This window comes from Neopelma chrysocephalum, unplaced genomic scaffold (genome assembly GCF_003984885.1).
Source record: "Neopelma chrysocephalum unplaced genomic scaffold, ASM398488v2 Primary Assembly neopelma1_200, whole genome shotgun sequence".
NCBI classification, from domain to species: Eukaryota; Metazoa; Chordata; class Aves; order Passeriformes; family Pipridae; genus Neopelma; species Neopelma chrysocephalum.
The window spans coordinates 409,388-433,224 of record NW_020897862.1 but is presented as its reverse complement, the minus strand read 5'-3'; the positions used below and the strand labels follow the sequence as shown (position 1 = coordinate 433,224).

General features: G+C 53.0%; 1 protein-coding gene across 1 annotated transcript in view; it reads left to right on the top strand.

Annotated features, from left to right (window-relative positions):
• EPHA8 (EPH receptor A8) overlaps nucleotides 1–23,837 on the top strand; it is a 45,133-nt gene that overhangs the window by 8,601 nt on the left and 12,695 nt on the right. The window contains exons 2-3 of the mRNA XM_027702967.1: nucleotides 3,766–3,830; nucleotides 12,767–13,430. Coding sequence (XP_027558768.1) covers nucleotides 3,766–3,830; nucleotides 12,767–13,430 — 729 coding nt within the window. The remainder of the gene's footprint in view (nucleotides 1–3,765; nucleotides 3,831–12,766; nucleotides 13,431–23,837) is intronic.

Sequence of the window (23,837 nt, the reverse complement as noted above, 5' to 3'; positions counted from 1 at the left end):
TGCTGGTCCTTGGGCAGCGGGGAGCAGGAGTGCCAAACCATGCTGATAAGAGTTTTAATTATCGATGCAAAAGGCGTTGTTGCATGGGGGGGAGCCTGGCTGTGAATCTTGGGAGGCCTTTGAAGTTGTGATGGAGAGGAACTGAAGCCCAAGGGAACAGGGCTGCTCCCACTGACCCTTCCTCCCCACGCCTGCGCTACAAAGCCCCTGCCTAGGAGGGAGACGGTGGAGTAATTAGAGGAAGGACTGCAGTGGGTTAACAATTAGTGAGGGTGCTCAGAGCTCTCTTTGGTCCCCCACTGCTCTTCCAGAGGCTCAGCGCATCCCCCAGCCTGTCAGCCCCAGACTTGTTTCACCACCCCACCACGCACCCCTGGGTGGGCTGAAGATCCACGTGCTCCCCTAGATACCAGGAGCCCATTTCTGAGCCTAGGACACTTGGATGTGAGACCCCAAGGTGCCCATGCATCCGTTTGTAGGGATGTAATACATCCCTGCAGGAGCTGTGGCCACCAGTGCAAGTGCTGGGAAGGGTATCTGAGCACTCACTCTTTATAGATGATATAGATATAAATATAGATATTGATATAGATATAAATGATACAGATATAAACATAGATATAAGATATAGGTGTAGATATATGACAAGAGATAGATGGTTCCAGGAAAAACTCACATCCTCTGGATGCTGGTCCCTGCCTCAGCTTCCTCACTCATCCCAAGCGGCGTTTGGGATTTGGTAGATATGGGTGTGGATACAGATTTAGACACAGATCCAAAAATAAAGGTAGAGGTAGAAATACAATATACATATACATCATATACAGATTCATACACTTTGACTCCTGTCTAATCTGTGGCTATGAGGCTGCAATGTGCTCTACTCATGCCCCATTACACGATGCAACTTTATGCAGCAAGAGGGTCTGCCTTACGTGAGGCTCCGTCTCCAGACCCCAGTTGGTGCTGGGAAGCAACCTGCTCACTCCTAGGTGCTTCCATTTGAAAGGGCAATCGGGCTTGACAGCTTTTCCACCAGGGCGAGAATTTCCCCTGACACCTCCTGGTGTTTTGGCTCAATGCGCCGAGGCAAGGCCAAGGCACAGAATAGGGGGAACGACAAAATGGTGCTCGGGAAAACAAAATGGAGCTCGCAGTTTGAGGCTGATACGTGCAGACAGTCCATAACATCAAACAGAATTGCCCAGCTGTAGGAGAGAGGTCTCCCAAACCGGCACATTTTCTGAGAAAAAAAAAAAAGTTTCAGCTGAAAGGGGTCCTTTGTGGGGGTCTCCGGCAGCGAGGGCGGGCTCTGAGCGTCACCCCCGGGGCAGCGGCGCAGCCGGGAGATCATCACCTGCGAGGGGCCGGACGGGCACTTGTCGCACGGTTCCCTTCGGAGTTGGGCCGTAGCCTGGTCTGTAACAGGTTGGGTTTTGGGAGGCTGTTGGTCTGCCCACACCCGAGCACGGCACGCCGCAGTGCTGCCGGATGGCCACTCGCATCCACAGATGTGTGTGCTGTACCGGGAGCTAACGCAAGAGCTCTCGGACACGCAGTGCCTTTATGTTTGTACAGAGCCTGCCACGGTGGGCTTAACGCACAGGACTCCCCCGTGCACTTGGCTGAACTGCTTGTGAGAGAGCAAAAAGAAATAGCTTATCCCTCTTCCTGCAAAGAGGCATGAGGAATCTGAGCACGGATGCAAGATGGTGGGCACCAAAGCACCCGCAAGGAGACGACTCCTCCATCTCTGTGGGACTGGGTGAATACGACATGGGGAGCATATGGGTGTGGCAAGCAGGCTCCAGCTTGCACACACCCCTGTGCAGACAAGTCTGGGGTACCCCCACTATGTGGTCTCAACATCGTTCCTCCCAACACGATGCTCCCGCTGGATCCCGCTCCATGCAGGCTCCTCGTGCTGCCTGGGGAGCAGTGGAAGGCACCCACATCCACTGCAGAGCATCTCGGCGTGGGAAAGAGGGTGCAGAGACCACGGGGGGGGGGAAAGAGAGGGTCTGTGAAAACTGTCCCCTCCCTGCAACCTGCCTGCTGAGGGTCACCAGGACCGTGCTCCTGCACTGTGAGCAGGGAAACTCCCAAACCTGGGCTCCTGCTGGGCGAATTACCCAGGGAAAATAGGCAGAAAATCTTCAGATTAACAATAACAAATAAAAATGGATTTGAGATCTCCGAGGTAATTACTCCATACTGAGGGCAAGGGGCCTCTTTAGCAGTGGGAGCAGCGCCGCGCGGGGAGTGGAGGGGCTCAGCCTGCTGTTGGGCCAATGGAGCCGCACAAGAAACCCTGGAAATTCTTTCAAATTGTTCTGCTAACATTAATAAATGCCTCAAAAGCTCCTAATCTGCTCTGTCAGAAGCATGACGTACGGGTGTTTCACAGCCAGCTCACGTCTCTGCTCCTCTCTCCCCCCCTCTCCTTCCCTGCCTGGTAATAGTAAATGAAAGTGGCACCCGTTCCTCGGGCTGCAGGGACCAGCCTCACGCTGAGCTCGGGCTCTGCCAGGGCTGGAGCTGCTGTCCTGAAGTGCCCCGTCCCCGTTGAGACAAAGTTGGTCCTTGCACCAAGACCAGTGTCCCTCCAGAGCCCAGGGACCAGCCCAGACCTGGTGCTGCAGAGGGATGTTGTGACAAGGTGCCTTGAGGTCCAGTTTGAAGCTGCCCAAGGGTGAGGAAAGGCAGCCAGCAGGGATGCAGCACCTTACTGGGTGGCTGCAGGACAAGGAGCAATGGGGAAAGCTGGAGGCACTGGGGGAGCCTGGTGCTGTTGAGGGGTGATGAGGCATCAGGTGCTGGTGTTGGTGCCCACTGCACTCACTCCCAAGGGTCAGGGCACCCTCTCCCAAGCCTCTATCTCTCTGAATCTGCACTGTGGAGCTGGGGCTTGGGCTCCTTCCTCAAGTGCTGAGCAAGTCAGGGGGTTATCAGGCATTGGCAAGGCTCTCCTCTGCCTGGTGCTGTGGGATCTGGGTTTGGGGCTCGGATGACTGAGGCAGCAGGGTCATGGCATCCTGCTTTCCCCCACTGCTGACACTGCACAGGTTTCCACAGGAAGCTCCTGAGCACATTCAAAGGCGTCCTCACTTCTCCCCCCACACAAGCTGCTCTCCTCCTGCAGTTTGCCTGTGGCTCCTCGTTAAGCCGGGCTCCCGGTGGTGGCAGGGATTTGGAAGGTTTGGCTTTGATGGACCTCTCCAGTGGGGTGTCAGCCAGGACCATGGGGGGTCACTTTGTGCTGGAGCCAGGCACTGCAGTGTGCAATTACAGCAGCTGCTGGAGCACAGACTTCAAACCAGGGATGCTGGGAGGGAGCTGAGCCTAAAGGGCTTCCAGAGGAGAAGTGTCCAACTGAGGAACGATGTTCCAGTTGCATCAGTGTTGGCCCAAGGTGGGAATGGTTGACAACCTGGTGTTGGAAGTTTGTTTCCACAGCCCCTCCTTGCTTTGCATTCCCTCTGACCTGTTGTTTGCAGCCCACTCTCCTCCAAAAGGTCACACTGCCTGGACTCAACTCTGTCCTGATCAACCAGCTCTGGGCAGCATCACTTGTTGCCATCCCCTCATCCATACCTTCCTCATGTCCAGCCAGGCATTCCCTGACAGCAGATTGATGGCAGGGGTGGTAGGGGAACATTCAAGCAAGTGTCATGTGTGGAGGGGGTTCTTGGTGCCTTGGTTCCTCACCCCTTGGAGGTGGGGACAAAGCTTTCTAACACAGCCTTTTGCTCCTGTGTTTTCCAGTGAACTTGCTGGACACGTCAACAATCCCGGGGGACTGGGGCTGGATGACTTATCCCTCACATGGGGTAAGTATGAAGCGGCTGTTGGCACAGAGGGAATTCGCTGGGACAGGTCACCATGGGTCCCTGGGGCAGGGGGGCAGGGGATGGACAGGGAATGGACATCTCAGCCCCAGGTCAGTGCTTATGGGACGAAGAGACAAAGCCTGTTGGGAAAATGCCAGCCTAAAAGACCAGCAGTGGGAAGCAGCTGCTTTGGAAATGCCATTTAACCCTCCACGTCCTCTGCTAGGGACCAGATTGTCACCAGGTCCTGAGTTTTGAGGGGACTCAAGAGGTGGGACCCATGCTAAGAAGCATCTCATTCCTTGCTGCATCAGAGGGAACAGCCATAAACAACTGGGAAGCTCCCAACTGCCTGTAATCAGAGGAGTTTCTGTGGGAACTGGGCAAAAGGGTCAGGGGGCCTCCCCTGCAGATGGTTCCTTATGGGGAATGGGCATGCAGACACAAAGCCCTGTGGTGTGGCTGGGAGGGATGTCGGGGTGTTGACCCCCATGTGAGCCTGCCATCTACACTGGCTGGATCCTCTCCCCATGCCCCCTTCACTTGCCAGATTTTTCTGCTGCAGCAGCTTTCTGGAAACAGAGTTTCAGATGTCAGAGTGACCTGGCTGGAAGGATTTTTCTCATTCATTTAGAGAACAGAAACAATCCCATAAATACCCACAGGACCAACTGCAAGGCACAGTGGGGCTTGCTGCAGGCACGAAACGTGCAAAATTGGGGTGCCTACCTGGCTGTTGCTACTGTTTTGATTTTTCATGTCCATTCTTTTTCATCCTTTCTCTGAACTAAACGGTCCTAATCTTTTCAATTCCACCTCCCACAGAAATCTTCCCAGGTCTCTAATAATTTTCATTGATCTGTTGCTTGAGACTTTCAGTCCCTGCGCTGCTTGAGCAGGAGTGATCAGAACGGTGAATTCATAATAATACCAATGATCAGATTTCTATCAGACTTTATCGTATATGTAAATATATTAAATTGTTAACTCAGCTCTAATTTTAGCAGTTAGCTGTTGCAAATGAGTGTCCTGGGAATGTAATAGATTGAGAGGTACAAGGTCAGAGGGGACCGCGGAACTAATGTGATGTGATCTCCTGCATAAATACAGGCCTTCAGGCCTGTCAATTCATTCAGCTCTCAGAGCAGCCCAGCTTTCAGGAAAAAACATCCTTGGCTGCAAAATTGTCAGTGCTGGTAAATACTCCAGGTCCTGTGGTGATGCTGTTAACAGGCCCCTGTTAAAATCCCACTGCTATGAGGGTTTGCCTGGCTTTGTCTCCAGCCACCAGACTTTCTTCTGCCACTGCCTGCATGAGGCAGATGTTGTCCTCTTCATGGTCATCCATAGGCTGCCCTTGGTTGTGTGGATCCCTGTCCTGTCACTACTCAGCTGTCATCTTATTTCAGCCCTGCTGCCAAAACCTGGCATCCTGGAGGAGCTCAACACACCTTCAGGGAGTCAGGGAGCAGGGCTTCCTCTGCTCCCCTGGGAAGGAGAACTTTTCTGGGGTTTTCTGTGAGTCAGGGATGTTTTCCTCTGCCCACATCCAGTGCTCTGCCTGTCATCGCTCCCTAGGCAATTCTTCCACATAGTCAGATCCTCTACCACTCACAGACTGCCCAAGGCTCTCCTTCTGGATCCTCTTCCATGAGTCCAGCTCTCCTGATGCCTCTGTGACCCCATCTCCAGGCTCATTGCTTGCTGTCATGCAGGTGGGACCCATCGCATCACCGAGGGGACTTGGGTGAAGATGAATCCACCTGAGCTGGTTGTTCTGGGCATGGCCTTGCACTCCCAAAGCAGACAAAGGATTGAGCCCAAAGGAGCCTCGTTCTCACCACATCAGGGACTTCCATGGGTGGTTAAGGTGCAGCATCCTGTACTGTACATTCACAAATCCAGGGGATGAATCCAGGGGATGAATCCAGGGTCCCAACTCATTTGGGCTGTCAGGTGTCATGCATTGGGTGACCACAGGGTGCTGGGGCTGTGTCTCAGGGCAGTCACTGCTGTGCTGCTCCTCTACAGCAGATGCCCAGCAGCCCTTCACCAGGGTTGAACACTAATACATCTAAAGTCTCCATCTTATTAGTGATGTTTGCTAAAAATATACAATAATAATAATAAAAATAAATATAATAAACATAATAAATATAATAAATAAAATAATAAACATAATAAACATAATAAATATAATAAATAATAAAAAGGGTGCAGGATTTCCTCACAGTGTATCTGTGCCATCCATAGACAGACACAGCATCCTCCTGCCAAGAGAGAGCATTGCTGACCCTGTCTCCCTAGTTGAAGTCATGTTTGTTTTGCTTTACCCACATCTCCATTTTCCCCCAGGGCCACCACATGGGTGACACTGGGAGGTGGGTAGCTCTGCCTGGGTCTTTGCACGGCACTAAGCAGCACAGAGCCTTGGTCCCCAGCCTGAGGAGCCTCAGGAAGAGACTTGTGTCTGCTAGATCACTGCCTAGTGCCCTACAGCTTTCTTTTCCAGCACCTGCACATCCTGTCCCACCTCTCTGGGTCTTCTGGGGATGCCAGAGGAAAGGCAGCAGCCTCAGAGGTTTCCTCCTCTGGACTGGTTGAGCCCAGAGCTGCCCACACAGTCAGGGTAACAGTCCAAAGCATCAGCACTGCAAAGCTGGAAGGGTGCCACCCACAAAGTCCTGATGTTTTCATCCCACCTGTGGGCAAACCTTGCCTCACTGGAAGGTTGTTTCCCTTCTTGTGGACCAGCAAGAATGGAGGAGCAGGGGCTGGGAGCAGTTGGGCACGGTGAGAGTCAGCAGAGCTGTGGGCCCTGGGCAGTGTCAGGCCATCAGGGAGCCATGCCTGGCCTGTTTTGACATTTTCTCTTGCCAGACAATTAACTGAGGGGTAATTGGCTGTAATTGCTGCTCAGGGGTTTAATTGCAGCCCCCCCCTCACCTCCACCCTGGAGACACGTGCAGGAAGCGGAAGGGTCACCGGGAGCATCCCTGTCCCGCAGGCTGCGGCTCCTCTCAATTATAACTTCAAAGGTCTCCCAGGAGCTTTTCAGCTCGCTCCTTTCCCAGAACAATTCCCTCTGCATTGAAAATTAAACTCTTATCAGTGCCGTCAAAGAGGCTGCCCCTTCCCCTCCCACGCCTCCTCCTATCTCAGTTCTCCCCAGCAAAATGCCCCAGTGCCCCAGTGCCTTTCTCTCCCCTCTCCTTGCTCGGCACATGACCCTCTGGATCAGAGGGGGCCTGATGGGCCCCTTTGCAAATTGCTTTTCTACTGACTAATTAAAATGCTGATGAGATAAGTCAACATATTATTAATAATTATTGTATCGTCTACTTTGATTTACAAAGTCAAACAGGAAATGATTTTGTTCAGACACAGGGTATCTAAGGAGCTTGAGTGATGCCTTGCAAAAGCTTATTAGAACAGGAGCACCTTGAGTGCTGGAGAAAGGCCCCCCACATGCTGCCTATGACCTCCCATCAGCACCTCCATGCTCTGGCCCCACAACAACCCCCTCACTGCAAGGACTGGGGTCAGCCCAGAGGGCTGGTGGGCATCTGCCACCCAGGCAGCTGCCTCTACACCTATCACAGAATCGTGGAATGTCCTGAGCTGGAAGGGACCCACAAGGGTCATCAAGTCCAGCTCCCAGCCCTGCACAATTCCCAGCAATCCCACCTGGCATATTCCGTGTTGGCTTTGTTGGTGGAAGCACCAGGAAAGACCTTCAGAGGAGGTTTGCAGCTCCCCATCTCTGCCCCTTCCTCTCCTCCTCGTAAAGGGATGTGTCCTGAGGCCCCTGGGCACAAGTAGCCAAGAATGCTCCTCCCTCATCCTACTCAGGGAGAAAACTGTTAGAGAGGCACCAGATTTGCTGAAACACCCAGCTGAGAGCACAGATGAGCCTGCAGGATTGTTTCCCAGCAGTGTTTGTGCATCAGGGACGGGGATTTCACGATGCTGTAAATGTCCTGGGACTGAGCTGTTTGCAGAGCAAAGCCTATGCACCAGGGGACTTCTTTTGCCTGGCTCTGGTCCTGCACCCAACAACCAGTTCATGGCTTGGATGAGCCTTGTCTGTCACAGAGCTTGGGGACTCTTCACCCCAAGCCCACCCTGTAAAACACTGGCCCCCAGTCCAAGCTGCACCGTGTCCTTGCCATTTCAACTCCCTTCAGGGTCATTTCTTTCTCCTCAGAGCACCAAGAGATACTGGGGCTCTCCCATCTGCCCAGGCCATGTCTCTGTCCTCCCTCACTTCGATGTCCTTGTTGCATTTCTTGTGTTTCTCTTCCAAGCTGAAGCCTCTGCCCGGATCCAGGAATATCAGCAAGTTACAGCTCAAGCTGTGGTGAAATTAATTTTCTTTGAAAAAAAAAAAGATGGGTTGGAAGGGAACATTGGAAAATAAAGATTTAGACTAGTAATTGAGATAAAAGCTCATCTCCCAGTGCTTGTTCAGTAAATGCTGGGTTATTGCTAATTCCCCAGATGCTGGTCACTACCAGGAGTTAATCACCTGCAGTGAAGCTCAGGGTAGTTAACTGCCTGACAAATCCCTCCTTAGCCACAGCAGTGACTGATTTCATGGGGATTATCTCCATTAAGGCCTCCCATCTGATGATTTATAGCTGCAATAACATCCTTCTCTTTTTTTTGTCTCCCAGTAACAGTGGTGTGAGGGACCTGGCAGCTCCTGGGGAAGTGTTGTGGCTCACTGGGAAGGAAAGTGCTGGATGTCTCAGTGGCCACAAAAGCATTGCTATGCCAGGCAGACCTGGCATCCCTCCTGGAAGCTGTCCCAGGACTGGGGAGACCTTGTCCCTTGGCACTGCAAGGATGGTGGGAGGCTGAGCTGCTGCTCCAGGGGGACACAGCCCATCCTCTGCTCCTCCTCCTTCTCCTCGGCCGTGCCACACAGGCCCTGGGAGACTTCTAAGACCTTGCTCAGCTGCCCACATATCTGGTGTTTGCATCTTTTTTGCCTTTCATAATCTGGCAATTTTTTTTTACAACCGGTGTTGACTTTAATTTAAACTATTAGGCAAAAGCCCTGAGTGCAGATGCAATCATGTCCCACCCCCCCCCCCCGGGGCACATGTGCTCACCATGTTAATTATGATGTCCTCATTTCCGTCTCACTGGGGGATCTTATCGCAGTGGATGGGCCGAGCTGAGCTTTGGTTAATAAAACCACTTCAACCCCCCAGCTGGTGATGCTGGGGGTGTGCACAGGGCCTGCACTCTTCACCCAGTGGTACCCAGAGCCACAGACACCTCTCCCTGCCCGTGGAGCCTGTAACTGAGGCGAAACAGAAAAACCCCTCCAGCCACGGGGATTCCTGAAGCAGATCCCTCCATCCCCATGCTGGGATCTAAAAGGGCCTACAGGAAGGCTGTAGAAGGACTTTTAGCAAGGTCAGACAGTGATAGGATAAGGGAGAATGGCTTTAAGCTGAAGGAGGGTAGATTTGGATTGGATATTAGGAAGAAATTCCTCCCTGTGAGAGTGGTGAGGCCCTGGCACAGATTACTCAGACAAGCTGTGGCTGCCCCATCCCTGGAAGTGTCCAAGGCCAGGTTGGACAGGGTTTGGAGCACTGTGGTCTAGTGGAAAGTGTCCCTGCCCGTGGCAGGGGGGTGGAACAAAATGGTCCCTTCCAACCCAAACCATTCTGGGATTCTATGATTCCAAATACCCTGCAGGTCCTGGGGTCTGGCAGAGCTCATGGGACCTCTCTTGCCTCGTGACATGCTGGGAAGATGCACCTGTGGCATCCAAGCCACGAGTTCAGGTGACCTGCCTGCCCCTGTCCGTTTCCACTGGTCACAGAGCACTTTCCCTGCAGGGCAGGTGTGGTGTTTTGTGCTGGTCTCGGGCTGGGATCCCAAGGCACTGCCTACAACCCCGGGACAGAACTGACAGCGCAGCCCCTGTGCAAAAAAAGCACCACGTTTGAAAGAGTGATGGTGCAAATGCAAACTCTCCAGGTTCACCCCGGGGGGTGGAGATGAGGCTGATGCCGACTGTTGCCCGTGCTTGGAGATGGGCATTTATATCTCCCTGTTCTGCCAGCTCTGGCAGTGCCACGAGGGTGTGGGGACACTGCAGGCATGAGCTGCATCTCCTATGCCAGATTTGGGAGAGAAGTGATTGTCTGGAGACCCAAAGCAACCACACGAGCTGGAGCCAAAGCATTTTGGTGCACACAATAACCTCATCTTTCCCTTGCCGGACACTCCTGGAGAGCCCTGGCCCCACGGGCATTGCCGAGGGGAGCTGGAGGGTAATCCCTGCTCACCCCCCCAGCTCTGCCCTCTCCCCACGTGTCTCCTCCCATGCTCGGCTCTGCCTCACTTCCCCCGGGGAAACTCAGCAGGGAAAAGACAGGAAGCAGATGTTGTGTTAATTTGTGCTCGATTAATTTCGACAGCGACTTCCACACCCTCGGAAGAGCCTCAGCGTGTGCACGGGCGGGTGTGGGAGCAGAGAGAGGCAGAGGGCTGTGCCGTGCCTGGCTCTGCCCACACTCCTGAGCACCACTGTACACCCTGGGCAAGCAGCAGGAGAGTGTCCTGGGTGTCACAGCACCTTCTACAGGCTCGTCTCTGTGGCTGGAGAAGCTGAGGGGTGCTGCCCTCACCCCTCCAGCCAAGCACACCGGTAGCCTGGCCCCTTTCCGTGTTGTCTACCTGAGCTCGGTGATCCCCAGACAAACCTGGGCATTTCTGGAATTCAGAAGACAAGTGTTTTTTAAATGAACCAAAAACATTTTTCTCCTCTGGCAGTGGCTTGACTTTCACCCCCTTTGCAGACATACTCCCCTTGGAATGAGTTTCTGTGTTAGTTTGCACCTGGAGCTACCGCCTGTTCCAAGTTACTTTAAGCTCTTTAGGAGTTGAGAGCAGAGTTTTCTCCTAAATGCATGATGCTGGGGAAGTTTTAAAGATGTACCTCACCAAAATGACTGCTCTGATCACCCTCACACGAGCAGAAGGCACCACACCACCTCCCCAGGAGCTGCAGGTCAAGGAGGTCGAGTGAGGAAGGAGATTCCCATCTGAGAGGGGAGAAGGGAGTGGGTTGTCTTACAGGTATCACTGATACACCTTTCCAGTATCTCACACGCTCTGGAGGTGTGCTGCCCTCTCCTAGCTGTGTCCTGTCCCTGCAGTGCTGGTGGCCACACAGCAAGGCTGGCAGGTGCCTGTCCCAGTGGATCTGCATCCTGGCCAGCTCCCACAGTCACTGGGGTGAAGGTTTCAGGCTCACTGTCTCTGAGCTGAGCATCCTTCTCTCAGGACTGCTGTTAGTTTCGTATCTGTAATGGAACACGGGTCACCACTTGCATAAGAAAACACCGGTTTTGCCCTGTCAGGGCAAGCCTGGCAGTTTATTTTAATGTGCTTGTAATGCTGCTTAAAAGATTTGTTTTCCTGCTCTGGGCAGGCATGGTTGGAGCTTTCCTTGGCTCCCCATTCCCCCCAGACAGCTGGGTACACACGGTGCCGAGGTGGGGGCTGCTCCCTGCCAGCTCCCAGGCAGAGCCAGGACCCCAGGATGGTGCAGGCAGAGGGGTACTGATGTTGGTGTGAGGAGAGGGGCGATGATTTGGAAGGTAGAGGAGCAATTGCTGCAGCAGTCAGCAGCTTCCCCAGCTTCTGCAGCAGTGCATCTGGGGCTGCCCCTCACAGCTGGACTTGGGCATGAGAGTGGAGCTCAGGCATCTTCAAAGCCTGTTCCTAAGTCCAGGGAAAAGTCAGAAGGTTTGAAGTTCTCTGCTCCTCCACCTCCTCCCCTTTTCCCATAACAATTCAGGGGTCCCAGACCCATCCATGGGGGTGTGATCAGAGTGCTTGGTTTGGGCAGCAATGTGAGCTGAAGAGGTGGTGGGAAGCTCCCAGAGAAGGGAAGGTCTGTGAGTCCTGGCGAGGGGTTGCTGAGGTTCGAGAGGGAGACCTGAGGCAAGAGTGAGCCCCCCAAAGTGTCCTGTAGCCCACAATATCTAAGTTCTGCTTGTTCCTCAGCTATGGAATTCATTTGTATTCAAAGTATCACTACTTCTCATAAGTTAAACCCATTCAGCATCCCTCCCTTGTGTGACACCCATGTCCCTGTCCCTCTAAACTCACCCAGACCACCCTTCATTGCAACCCTGCTTCCTGCAACCTGCTTTTGCCAGCATCTCCTCCCCAGACTCCCCCTGCTGCCACTGCAACATGCAATTTTCACCCGAGAGCTGTCAAGCCACGAACCTTTGTGTTCCCAGAGCCAGTCCCCATCCAGCCTCTCAGCTGGGTTGAGCACTGTGGGTTCACACTGAGGAGACAGGCTGGTATCACCTTGTGGGGAAGAAGAGGGCTCTGAGTCCCCACGGGCCTCTGTTTCTTGCTGGAAGTCCTGTGTTCACTGCATGCTTCCCCTTCACCCTGTGCTACCCACCCTGAAACTCCTTCTCCAGATGGAAAGCACCCAGTTCAGTCTGTGCATGGACAGTGCATGAGCCAGAGGAGACCCAGGTGAGCACCACACGGGTGGTTCCTGCTGCTGCAAATGACAGGCTGAGCACCAAGAAAAGGGACTCACAGACATGATCTAGAGGGTTTGGAGCCCTCCCAAGCACATGCTGCCATCAGCCTCTGCCAGCACATCAACCTCACACAAGCGTTCCCAGATGGGAATGGAGAGTGTGCACCTCACACAGAGCTGCAGCAGGGTGGGCTGTGAGAGTCACTGCCCAAATCAGTGCTGGTTAAATGCTGCTCCTCCTCATTTCCCTTTGCCCTGTGGCAGCAGTGACCTCCCAGCCAGGCACAGGAGCAGAGGGAGTTCATCCTGGGGCGGGAGACGGCAGACTTGTGCATGCCCTGTGCTCAGCCGGTGGCTGGGGACACCCGGAATGACCCGTTCTCTCTCTGTCCCACAGTGGGATTCCATCAATGAAATGGATGAGTTTTTCAGCCCCATCCACACCTACCAGGTCTGCAACGTCATGACCCCCAACCAGAACAACTGGCTACGGACCAACTGGGTTCAGCGGGACGGCGCGCGGCGGGTCTACGCGGAGATCAAATTCACGCTGAGGGACTGCAACAGCATGCCAGGCGTGCTGGGCACCTGCAAGGAGACCTTCAACCTCTACTACATGGAGTCCGACCGGGACCTGGGCACCAGCACCCGGGAGAGCCAGTTCATGAAGATCGACACGATCGCGGCGGACGAGAGCTTCACCAACGTGGACCTGGGGGTGCGGCGCCTGAAGCTGAACACGGAGGTGCGGGGCGTGGGGCCGCTGAGCAAGAGGGGGTTCTACCTGGCCTTCCAGGACATCGGGGCGTGCATCGCCATCGTCTCGGTGCGGGTCTACTACAAGAAGTGCCCGGCTACAGTGAGGAACTTGGCGTCCTTCTCCGAGGCCGTGACTGGGGCGGACTCGTCCTCTCTGGTGGAAGTGCGGGGAGAGTGCGTGGGGCACTCGGAGGAGAGGGACACCCCCAAAATGTACTGCAGCGCCGAGGGAGAGTGGCTGGTGCCCATCGGGAAGTGCGTGTGCAGCGCTGGCTACGAGGAGCAGCGGGATTCCTGCATGGGTGAGTCTCCCTGCTTCTTGCCCGCAGTGCCTGCAAGGGGAGGGGTGGCCGCAAGGGGCTCTTGCCTCTTTGGGGAAGGGCTGAGGACAGATGCCTTTTCACAAAAACTGGCACAGCCAGCCTCTGGTGGAGGCCCAGGGCTGCCCAAGCCTTTGCTGGCTGGCTTCACCCTTCCCAAATGTGTTGTTTGGCCTCTCCAAAACACCCCCCCACCGCTGGCAGGGGTTTGAAAGGGAGGAAAACAAAAAAAAGAAAAACACTGAGCTTTCATGAAACAAGGTCGTTGTGTCCATCCCTCACCCTCCCGGGGCTGCTGCCGAGCCCCACGTCCGGGGGTCTGGGGAGCTTTCCCGGGGGGCCCTCTGGGCAGGCTGTGAGCTGCCGACTGTACAAACTGTGATAAGGAAGCGGGGTGACCAGCAGCAGGCGTGCGGCTGGCGCGGGGATGTGTGTGCACAGAGCTCCCCGGGAGAGCCCTTCACACGGGTTTGTTTGCGCTCGGTTCCTCCGCGGGACGTGGGGAGGGGGAGCAGCACAAATACGAGTGCGGGGGCCTTTGTTTGAGCTCCGTGGAAATGTCAAGTGGAGGATTTGTCTTAGGGAGACTTGACTCAAGGTTAGGACGTCCAGCACTGGGCTGGAATAGACCCAAGGGCTGCTGGAACTGGCGCTGGCTCCCACAGCTACATAGAGTGGGAAGGATGGGCAGAATAAATGCTTCTATCCCAAACTCTTCCTGTCTGCGACCATTGATTTGAGAGTTATCCTGGGGTAGATAGGAAAGGGTCTTCCATCATGTTAAAGAGTGGGTGCAAGGTGTGTGTGGGGCCAGGCACATGCCACTGTGGGAGGGGACACTAGCAAGGGCCTCCTGGAGGGCTGGGTCCAGCTCCACCACTGCAAAGATCTGTGAGTTGGTTCAGAAGGACCAAACACCTGATATCTGTATTTCCCTCCAGCAGTCCTGTATTGCAGTCTCTGCCCCAGGAGAGCCCAAAGCCAGGAGGCTGAGGGAAGCTGTGGCATCGGTGCTGCCTCGTTTTCCTGTGATTCCTCAGACAGGTTTGCTCTCTCCTGGAAGCAAAGCTGTGGGAGGGCTACTGTGCCCTCCTGCCCTTTTCTAGTGGGATTGCTCCTTCCATCAGCATGGCACAGGAGGAAGTGTGGTCCAACATGTGCTCCCAGGTGGCCCTTCTGCATGGAGAGGGACCCAGACCCAGCAAAACTCTCCAAGGCTTGTGGCATCAGAAACCGGACGGAAATGCCACTGGATTTTCTCTGACCTCAGTGTCATCTTCCTCTCCTGCTTTCCCTGTCACATTTTCCCAGCTCCCAGCACAGTTTGATGACCCCACATCAAGTGAGCAGGGGCAGCACCTCCTTGTCCCCATCTCCTTTGGTGGGTGGGTGTGGAGCAAGAGTACATACATTTACACAGGAAAGCAAACAGATGCAAATCTCTGATCTTGTGCCTGATTAGGGCAGAGTTCACTTTTCAGGCTGAAAAAAATGCCTTCCTGGAGTGATTTATAACACCAGCAGATCTGTTGGAGTTGGAAATTAGCCGTTTTAATTGTCAGGAGGACAAAAGCAGGATTCCAGCCGCTGTCGCCCCAGCAATTTTTCATTCTCGGCCACAGGGATGAGATGATATAAATCACTCCTAGTGGCCCTAATAATCTTTCTATAAATATCAGGGAAATTCATTTTTTTGCTTGGGCAGGGGGGCAGGGGGATGTGTGGAAATTAGAGAGAAGATACTTTGCCTCTATGGCAGTGTTTAAAATGTGATTCCAAATTAATTTCCTTCTGCCTTTCACAGCCAGACACCTTATCTGTCAAAGCTAAAGATGTTTGAACAGTGGAGGTTTCTCCCTCTCCCCTTTAACGTTCATTTTTCTAAGGACCTGCCAGAGTGATGGAGGACAGCTCAGGAAACCAGACCAAAGCCAGAGCTGTTCCCAGCCCTTCAGAGGAGAAGGAAGGTTGTGCCACAGAGCTGGGAAGGACAGGGTGAGGTGCCACATGGTGAATATGTGTAGGAACACTGGGAAATTCTCTGTCTCTCATCCCCTTTACAGTCATAGAGTCACAGCCTGGCTTGGGTTGGAAGGAACCTTAAAGCTCATCTCTTTCCACCCTCTCCCATGGGCAGGGACACCTTCCACTAGACCAGGTTGCTTCAAGCCCCATCCAACCTGGCCTTGGACACTTCCAGGGATGGGTCTTTCCTGTCATCCATCACATTGGATACCCCTTTTTGGGGGACAGGAGGGTGGTGTTTGGGATCTCTGACTTCTGCACCCGTCTCAGTGGGATCCACACGTTTCACCTTGTTTTGATGTCTTAGCATTTGCCATAAGGATGTGAGGGGTAGTTTCCATGGGATCGAGGGGGCCGGATCTCAGCCCTGGGACACTGGGATCAGGACCACCTGAGGATGCCAAGCTGGCTTGGCATCAGATGTGACCCCCTTCTCCAGCTGTGAATGGGCACGTGTGCTGCAGTGCCTTACTGGGCAGAAACCAGGTCTGAGCAGGAATTCCCACAGCTCCTGATGGCATCCTGGGGTCTGCCAGCTCCCAAAATTCCCATCAGTTTAGCCCCACAGCACCTTCTGCCACAGCCACCACAAGGATGAAATCCCTCCTGGGACAGCACAGCCCTGCTGCCCCACTTGTTTTTCCCTCGGTTTTCAAGGTTCTGAAGGACTTTGCTTCCCTCACCCCATCACCCACAGCCTCAGAGTTGCTCTTTCCTCCTTGAAGTGCATCAGTCCACACATTAACATCTCTTACACACAGCAAATAGCAACTGCTCTGCCTAAACAGCAGAATAAGCAAGAGCAGGAGAGAAAAGGATCTGTCCCAGCAATTTATCAGATAAGGAGGCAATCAGCATAATTCACCTTATTGACATGCAGCTGCTGTGCAGGACAAATAAGAGATCCATTTCAATAAGGTCAGTGCAATTAGAGAGATGGGAAAGGGGAGCTTGTTAACCCTGGTTTTGCTTCTGTGGGAAGGGAAGGACCTGTAACCCACGTCCTCAAAGGCTGAGGGCTGAGACATGTGTACCATGTCCCATGGGTGGATGGATGGAGAAGTGGATGGGAAGCTCAGGCAGGTGAGGACAGTGGCTCTTCAACCACATCCCTCCTACCATGTCCTCTTTGGGAAGGGCTGCCAGGCTCCTGAGCCACCAAGACTTTGTGGGATGGTCCTTGGTGGATGGATCTTGGTAAAGCCACGGTCCTTGCATGAGGGTCCACCTTTTGGGACCCCGAATTATTCCTTGGGCTGCATCTCTCGCCAGTTATCAGTGAGCAAAACTTAAAATTGAGCTAAAATCTGTTCAGCTGATCCCAGGTTGTCCATGCACAGAGAGTCAGTTTGGAGCATCAGTGGCAGTGCCATGGCTACAGATCACAGTGCTGCTGTCTGGGAGCTGACACAAACCCATCCAGCATCCAGCCATGGAGGCCTCCAGGAGCACAGAATCTCCCAGGAAGCATTTTCTTTAATGAAGAAGTGGAAAAGGGTAAAACAGAGGGACAAGTCCTCTTCCCTGTTGTGAGAGCAGGTGGATGAGCCTTTGGCAGAAACACCATTTCCAAAGAGCATCTTTGTGGTATATCCATGGCTGTCAGAAGTGGTTCTGCTTTCCCTCTGCTGTGCCCGGGGCCTTCAGCCTGGCTGTTCCCTTTGGATGGAAAACAGGGATGGGGGAGCAGCACCTGAGCAAGTCCTAATTCCTGCTCCATCAGCCCATTTGCACATGAGGATGGGTGTCTGTAGCCACCAAACAGGGGTCTGCTGTGTGTGGCTGAATGAGGATCTGGCCCTGGTTTAGACTTTACCCAGCTCTGCTTCAGCCAAGAAGTGGCCTTTGTCCTCTGGGCAAGAGAAGAGAGGGAGGCTACCACTGCTCTTCTCCTCCAGCTCCCAAACTGAAGGAGAAGTGGGAATAGGGGAAGGACTGCTGGGCTCTCTCCTGCCTCCTGTGGGACACGGCTGCTGGAAATGGATCTGGAGAGTCTGGTTAGCAATCTGGAAGCCAGTTAATTTTTTCCAGTTGGTGGGATTCATGCTGATGAACCAATCAGCAGATTTAATGTACCTTAAACCTTCCTTGTGGGCAACTTTAATCGAGCAATTAAAGAACCACGGCATTGCTAATTAAGAGGAGAAAATACCCAGCTTGGTAATTATGTGCTTGTGAATACGGTTTTGCATCCATGGACATTTATGAAGGAAGTCAGTCCCGCAGCTGGTGGGGCAAGGGGGAAGCAGACCTTAAAGCTCATCCAATTCCCTCCCCTGGCCATGGGCAGAGACACCTTCCACCAGCCCAGGTTCCTCCAAGCCCTGTCCAACCTGGCCTTGGACACTTCCAAGGATCCAGGGGCAGCCACAGCTTCTCTGGGCAACCTGTGCCAGGGCCTCCCCACCCTCACAGGGAACAATTTCTTCCTAATATCTCATCTAAACCTACTCTCTTCCCTTTTTTCATTAGGAAAGACTTCTTCACCTAGAGGCTTATGCAGCCCTGGGATGGGATCCTTGGATTCACACTTGCCTCATCCCAGGAGTCACAGCCCTGGCTGCTGGTCTGTTTGGATCCCAGGGGTGCTGGGCTGTGTGTGTGGCTAATTCAGCCCAGTGAGGAGGCTGGAGAAGGCAGGGGGCAGGACAAGGTGATCTCAGTATCTCCAGCACACTCACTCTGTCCTCTAAAATCCAGTGGCTAATTGCAATTACTGGGAAAACAAAACAAAGCAGCATCCCAGCACCTAAACCTATTTGTTTAGTTTTCTGGTAAGGAACAAACAAACAGGACAGAGGTATCTGCAGAGCTGCCCTTGTCCCACCAACACAACAACACAGGTTTTGTCCCTGGCTGAATATTTTATTGTTTGCCACTTTTCCTCTGAGTTTTCTGTGTCTTTCTGCTGACAAAGATAAAGGGTGAGAACGATGCTAGGCTGGATTTCAGGGAAGTCATGGGGATGAAACAAATTTCATTGGTGCTTTGTAGGTCTCTGTGGCCCCTCTAAGAAGTGCCAAAGAGCAGCTGGGCTATGATGAATGGAACTGGCAGCACTCAAACACATTCACCAGTTTGGGAATGTGGTTTTTTGTTTGGGTTTTTGTTTGTTTGTTTGAACTCTTCCACAGAATTTGGCTGAGTTCAGGTAATGAACACAGGTTGTCGCTCTGGATTTCCCATGTGCAGGTGCCTGGGAAGCTGTTGTTGGGGAGTTGGGACACAGACAGACTGCAGGAAAGAGCTGGAATTCCGCAGCAGTCCTTTCCCTGGGGATGGTGTAACACAAGGGGGGGCTGGGGACATCAAATTCCCCACCAGCATATTCAGAGGCTTGGTGTGATTGCCTTGCATGGGGAAGATGCTCCTCATCCCACGGAGCAGTAGGAGCCTGCCAAAAAGTTGCTCTGTACTTGGCATGAGCTCCAGATCCCACCCATGTCACTGCTTCAAGTGATGACTTCTCCCCCTTCTGAAAACAACATGCTGCTGCTGACACTTTTCCATGAAGGGGAAGGGGATCCAAAGGCTGGTGGAGCTCAGCTGTGTGTGGGTGAAGACTGTGCTGGCCACTGTGATGCTCTTCACTTGCTGGAGGGCTGGGAACCCTTATTTTGCAGCTCAGCCCCTCTACACGTCCACAGTCATATGGATGTGGTAAGAGGGCTCACATGGCCCCCAAAGCTCCATTCCAGCTCCTGCCAGGGGTGGGATGAAGTACTTAGTGTTTTGTGTGTCCTTTCTTCATTTTTGCCTCACAGCAGGGACACCTCCAGCACTGTCACCTTCAGGGGTGCTCCCATTCGGCCCCTTTCCCTATTCCAGACTGTGTTTTCTGGGTCTGGTTTTGGTCTGATGAAATCTGCAGGGTTTTTTTTCAGAAGCTTTGGATAGTTCTGTCTAAAACCCTTTGACAAGGCTGAGTTTGGGAAACAGCTTTTTTTCTAATTCTAGCATTAGGCTGCCTGTTTCCATCCAACTCCTGCAAGTTGTGGCATTTGCCCAGATAAGCTTTATAAAAAAGCCTTTGCTCTGAGTGTGCCAGGCTGTCTCTCCTACAGAAGTCTGCACAGCATCACCTCCACTCCCACAGAAGGATGTCTGCACCAGGAAGTAGCAAACTGGGATTTGGATGTTTCCTACTTTTATTTTTGTCCCCCCTTTTTTTTTTTAAGAGGTGGGAAAGAAGATCAGAAGAGAGTCAGGTGTGTGTCCAACAGGGCTGAAATCAGGTTGGATGGAGCTCTGAGCAACCTGATCTAGTGGAGGGTGTCCCTGCCCAAGGCAAGGCAGGGGAGCTGGATGATCTTTGAAGTCCCTTGCAACCCAAACCATTCTGGGATTCTAAGGCTAGAGATGTGATTCTAAGTGATGCTGTGATTCTAAGACCTGCTGATTTTTCTATGGCAGCACCATGCAGATTTCCAGTTTGGGATGCATCCAGTCTGGACCACCATGGTTCCAGTTTGCCCAGCACTACAAGTGGAATTACTCCACTTGGAAGAGCAGGACTGTCCTTATGCAACTTGTCTTGGTGGCAAAAAAGTCTGGGTGTTATCAAGAAGGATGCAGGGAGTCCTTTGCTGGCAGCCTCATGCATAGGGTTCTGGTGGCTTTGCAAAGTCTTTATGGGTAAAAGAGTGCCCCTGTTCCTCCCTCTGAAACACTCAGGGGTGCAAAGGGTTAATTGTGGGAAGAAGGGCCAAGCAGCAGGGATGTGAGGTGGAGTCTGGGCTGACAGAGACAAGTTCAGGGGTGTGTAGTGGTGTGATGGGTTACTGGGGGCAGGAAGGGTTGCAGCAAAGGGACTGCAAGGTGGGAGCTGAGCTGTGGTCAGGCTCACGTGGCACTCAGAGGCAAGGCAGTGATCAGGGGGTGCAGGGGCAAGAGCACACAGAGGATGTGTGGGCATCAGCAGGGCCGTAGGGCAATCCATGATCTATGGACCAGGAATTTACTTGAAAGCATCGGCCAACCAGGCCCCAAAACCCCCTCCAGACCACTGACCAGGCCAGAGCCTGGGCTGACCAGAGATTGCAGGGAAAGGGGAGCACAGCCTTGTAAAAGCACAAGATTTTGGGCAATGAGGCAGATGCCTCTTTTTAGGACACGACTGAGAATAACCTGCTCCTGTTTCAGTGTCTGTGTCATGTGGGAGTTGAGATTGGAGGCATCATGCTGAAAACTGGATTGAAAGGAGCTGGATTTTCTGTGTTGGCTCCTGCAGCCTGGGGGGCTCTGGGACTGGTGCCTGTCTCTGGCTGTCACAGTGGCTGTGACACCTCTATTTCCATCTCTATCTCTTCCCAGCATGGCCAAAGGGAAGTATATGACTGCTCTTCTGGTGCTTGCAGATGCCCAGATCTGTTGAAAGGTCAGGAAAGGGAGCAATTGGCGGCACTGGTGTCACAGAGCTGCCCCATGGCACCCCCTCAGCCATGCCCAAACCTCCCAGGCTGAGGGTGAAGCTGAAAGGGAGTGACATGGGGTCAATGCTTGCATTTGCAGCCCCACCAAAGCAGCCCTTGGTGGTCCCACCAGGTCCACCTGCAGAGCACTAGACCCAGACAGCCACTTCAGAGAAGAGCAGCTCGTTCCCAGCCAGCGTATCCTTGACAGGTCCATCCATCATCTCCCGAGCTCTGCCAGCTTATTAGCAGATGTTGTCCTGTCCCCAGAGGATGGAGAAGGAAGGAAACAAATGGACCAAACTCCAGATGGCTGGCAGATCCCTCCCCACGCTCACTGTTCCTGAGACAAACCTGCTGCTCCCTTGGGCACACGACGTGTGAGAGTGGGGCTGGTGGGCAGGGAAAACGGGCAAGATGTGCTGTGCAGGGTGTGGGGATCAGTGGAAACCCCATGGAATTGAACCAAACAGGTTTGGGGTTGATCTCTGGGGACCTCACCCGTGCAATACAGGGCTAGAGATGTGCCCTGCCAAGCGTGGGTTTAGTGTTGGGATTTGCAGGCTTTGCTGGTGATACTGGGACCAGCCAGGTCTGCACAGGCTGCAAGCCCAGTCAGGTGTGCAAGTCTTGAGCTGAGTGGCAGGTGAAGGGCTGCTCCTGTCCCACTTGCACTGCAAAACCACACCATGAGATGAAACTGCAGGGACAGGCAGCCTGGGCTGGGCATTACTGGGGACAGGAGGACACCAGTAGCAGGACTTCTGGTAGTTCACAAAGAGGCAGGACCTGAGATCCTCAGACACAGAGCAAGGGTATCAATTGAATAAAATAATGGAGAAAAAAAGAAAATCCCACCTTCTGCAGGGCTCCTGGGAGGGCACTTCTGGCAGGTGGCAGTAGTTGGCTGCAGTGAAGACAGCAGCACAACCTCAGTGGTGGGAGGCTTCAGATTTGAGAGGCTTCTGTGTGTGCTGCCACAACCATGGCTATGGAGACCAGTGGATTTTATACCTGGTGCATTGATTGAATTGTTCCTGCTGGCCACTTCTCTGCTGTTTGCTCTTCCCAGAGCTAACCCGGGAGGTCCTGGTCTTCCATGTGTCACTGGCCTGGCATGAGAGAGCTCCATCCAGAGCAGGACATGCCTGGCATCCTGTGCTGTAGGGATTTCATCTCTTGTGCAGGTTCCAGCTAGTGCCCTCTCCTGTTCCTGTGAAAGGCTTTGCACATGTGTTCTGCTTCCCTCTAAAACACTGAGACACCCAGAGGTGCACGACCCGCCTGAGCAGTGCCTGCCCCAGCCCCAGGTGCTCCCCAGTCCTCCTTGTGTGCTCATGCTGTCCCTGTGCCAGGAGATGGCTCTGCCCTGGCACACAAATTCACCTGCAATTTGTCATTTAGTATAATTTTCCCCTTGAGTGCATCTAAAATAATTGTGACTCATTGCTACAGGTAATTAATGGTTTTTTTACAGCATTAAATGCTAAGTGATTACAATTGCTCCGTGCAAATCTGCTGCACTTCGTGTTCCCATCCTTCCTGCTGCCTGTGTCTCCGTACATGAGGTAGCACTGATTGCTCTGCCCTTAATTAAATATTGGTGGAAGGGAACCACTCCAGTTCCTCTGGAATCACAAGTCCCTGGTAGCTGGTTGCTGCATGGTTAGAGATGGTGGTGGTTTGCAGGTCCAAGGGAGATTCACACAAGTTGAGGGCAGCAGTTCCTGACCTGCATCTGCCCAGAACCAACTGGGGATGTCCCATTGCTCAGCTCCCACCTGTGCTCATTCTGTGTCTTCATCCTTTCCCACATGGAAAAACTGGGAAATTTTCTTTCTTACACATTTATTTTATTCACAGAGTTTTTTGTTTTGTTTTGTTTTGTTTTCCACCAGCTGGCTACCTCCCGAATTTGTCACCACCTGAGAACAGGGTGTATCAGCACTCATCTCAGGCTTATACCCAAAACCAAGGGGCTGCAAACCTCTCCCCAGATCTGCATCCCCTGTGTTCTCTCCTCTTCTGATGCCCTTGAGGTGAAAGGTACCAAGAAAGCACTTGGGGAACAAAGCCACCCCCAAGCTGCTGCAATTTCACAACTGCCTTCCCTTGCATCCCGAAGTTCAGGTATTTCTGCTCCTTGCTCTGATGCCCTTTGGGGAGTGGAGGAGCAGGAGTTCAGGAGCAAACTCTGGAACTGCTGGCCTTTGCTGCAGCAGGATGTGACACCAACCTGTGACAGCAATACCACCTCTGGCACTTGCAGCACTGGTGGTATCACTCCTCTGCTGTTAAAGGAGCACTTGGTGCAAAAGTGCCACAGAAACTGGTGACAGAGTCTGAAGAAGGACCAGCAAGAGGTCCCCACAGCAGGGACGTGTGTGGCTGGAGCACTGCCTTCAGCTGCCATTGCTAAAGTAGCTCAGTTATAAAAAGGCTCCTGTATTACTGTGCAGTGTGTGATGGGTGGAATATGCTGGTCCAGAGAGGCATGGAAAGGAGTGTTATTAAAAAGAAAATGAATCAGCAAGAAACAAAACAAACAGCATGGAGGGACCCAGCCTCCCTGGGGAGGTGGATCACAAACAAAACCCTTCTAGATGCTTGGAAGCAAAAATTGAGGCTGTATGCAGATCTGGACACTGGATGTAAAGACAGGAAAATGAAAATATTACTACCTCAGTGGGAAAAGTAGAGATGAGTCAGAGCCAGGAATAATCCTTGAATCATTGTAACTGGTCCTAAAAGTACTTCGTGAGTACTGGGACCCAGACAGAGCCTGCTTTTCCTTATTTGGAATCTAAATCCGCAAGAGAGGGCAGATCCTTCCGCCCCCAGATACCTGACATGCCACATGTCACTCTTGAACGAATCGATTTTCCTAACGAGAGACGAGCTGTTTGTTTGTGTGACAAATGATCCACCCGAGGGGCTGCTGGGAAAGGGGGGG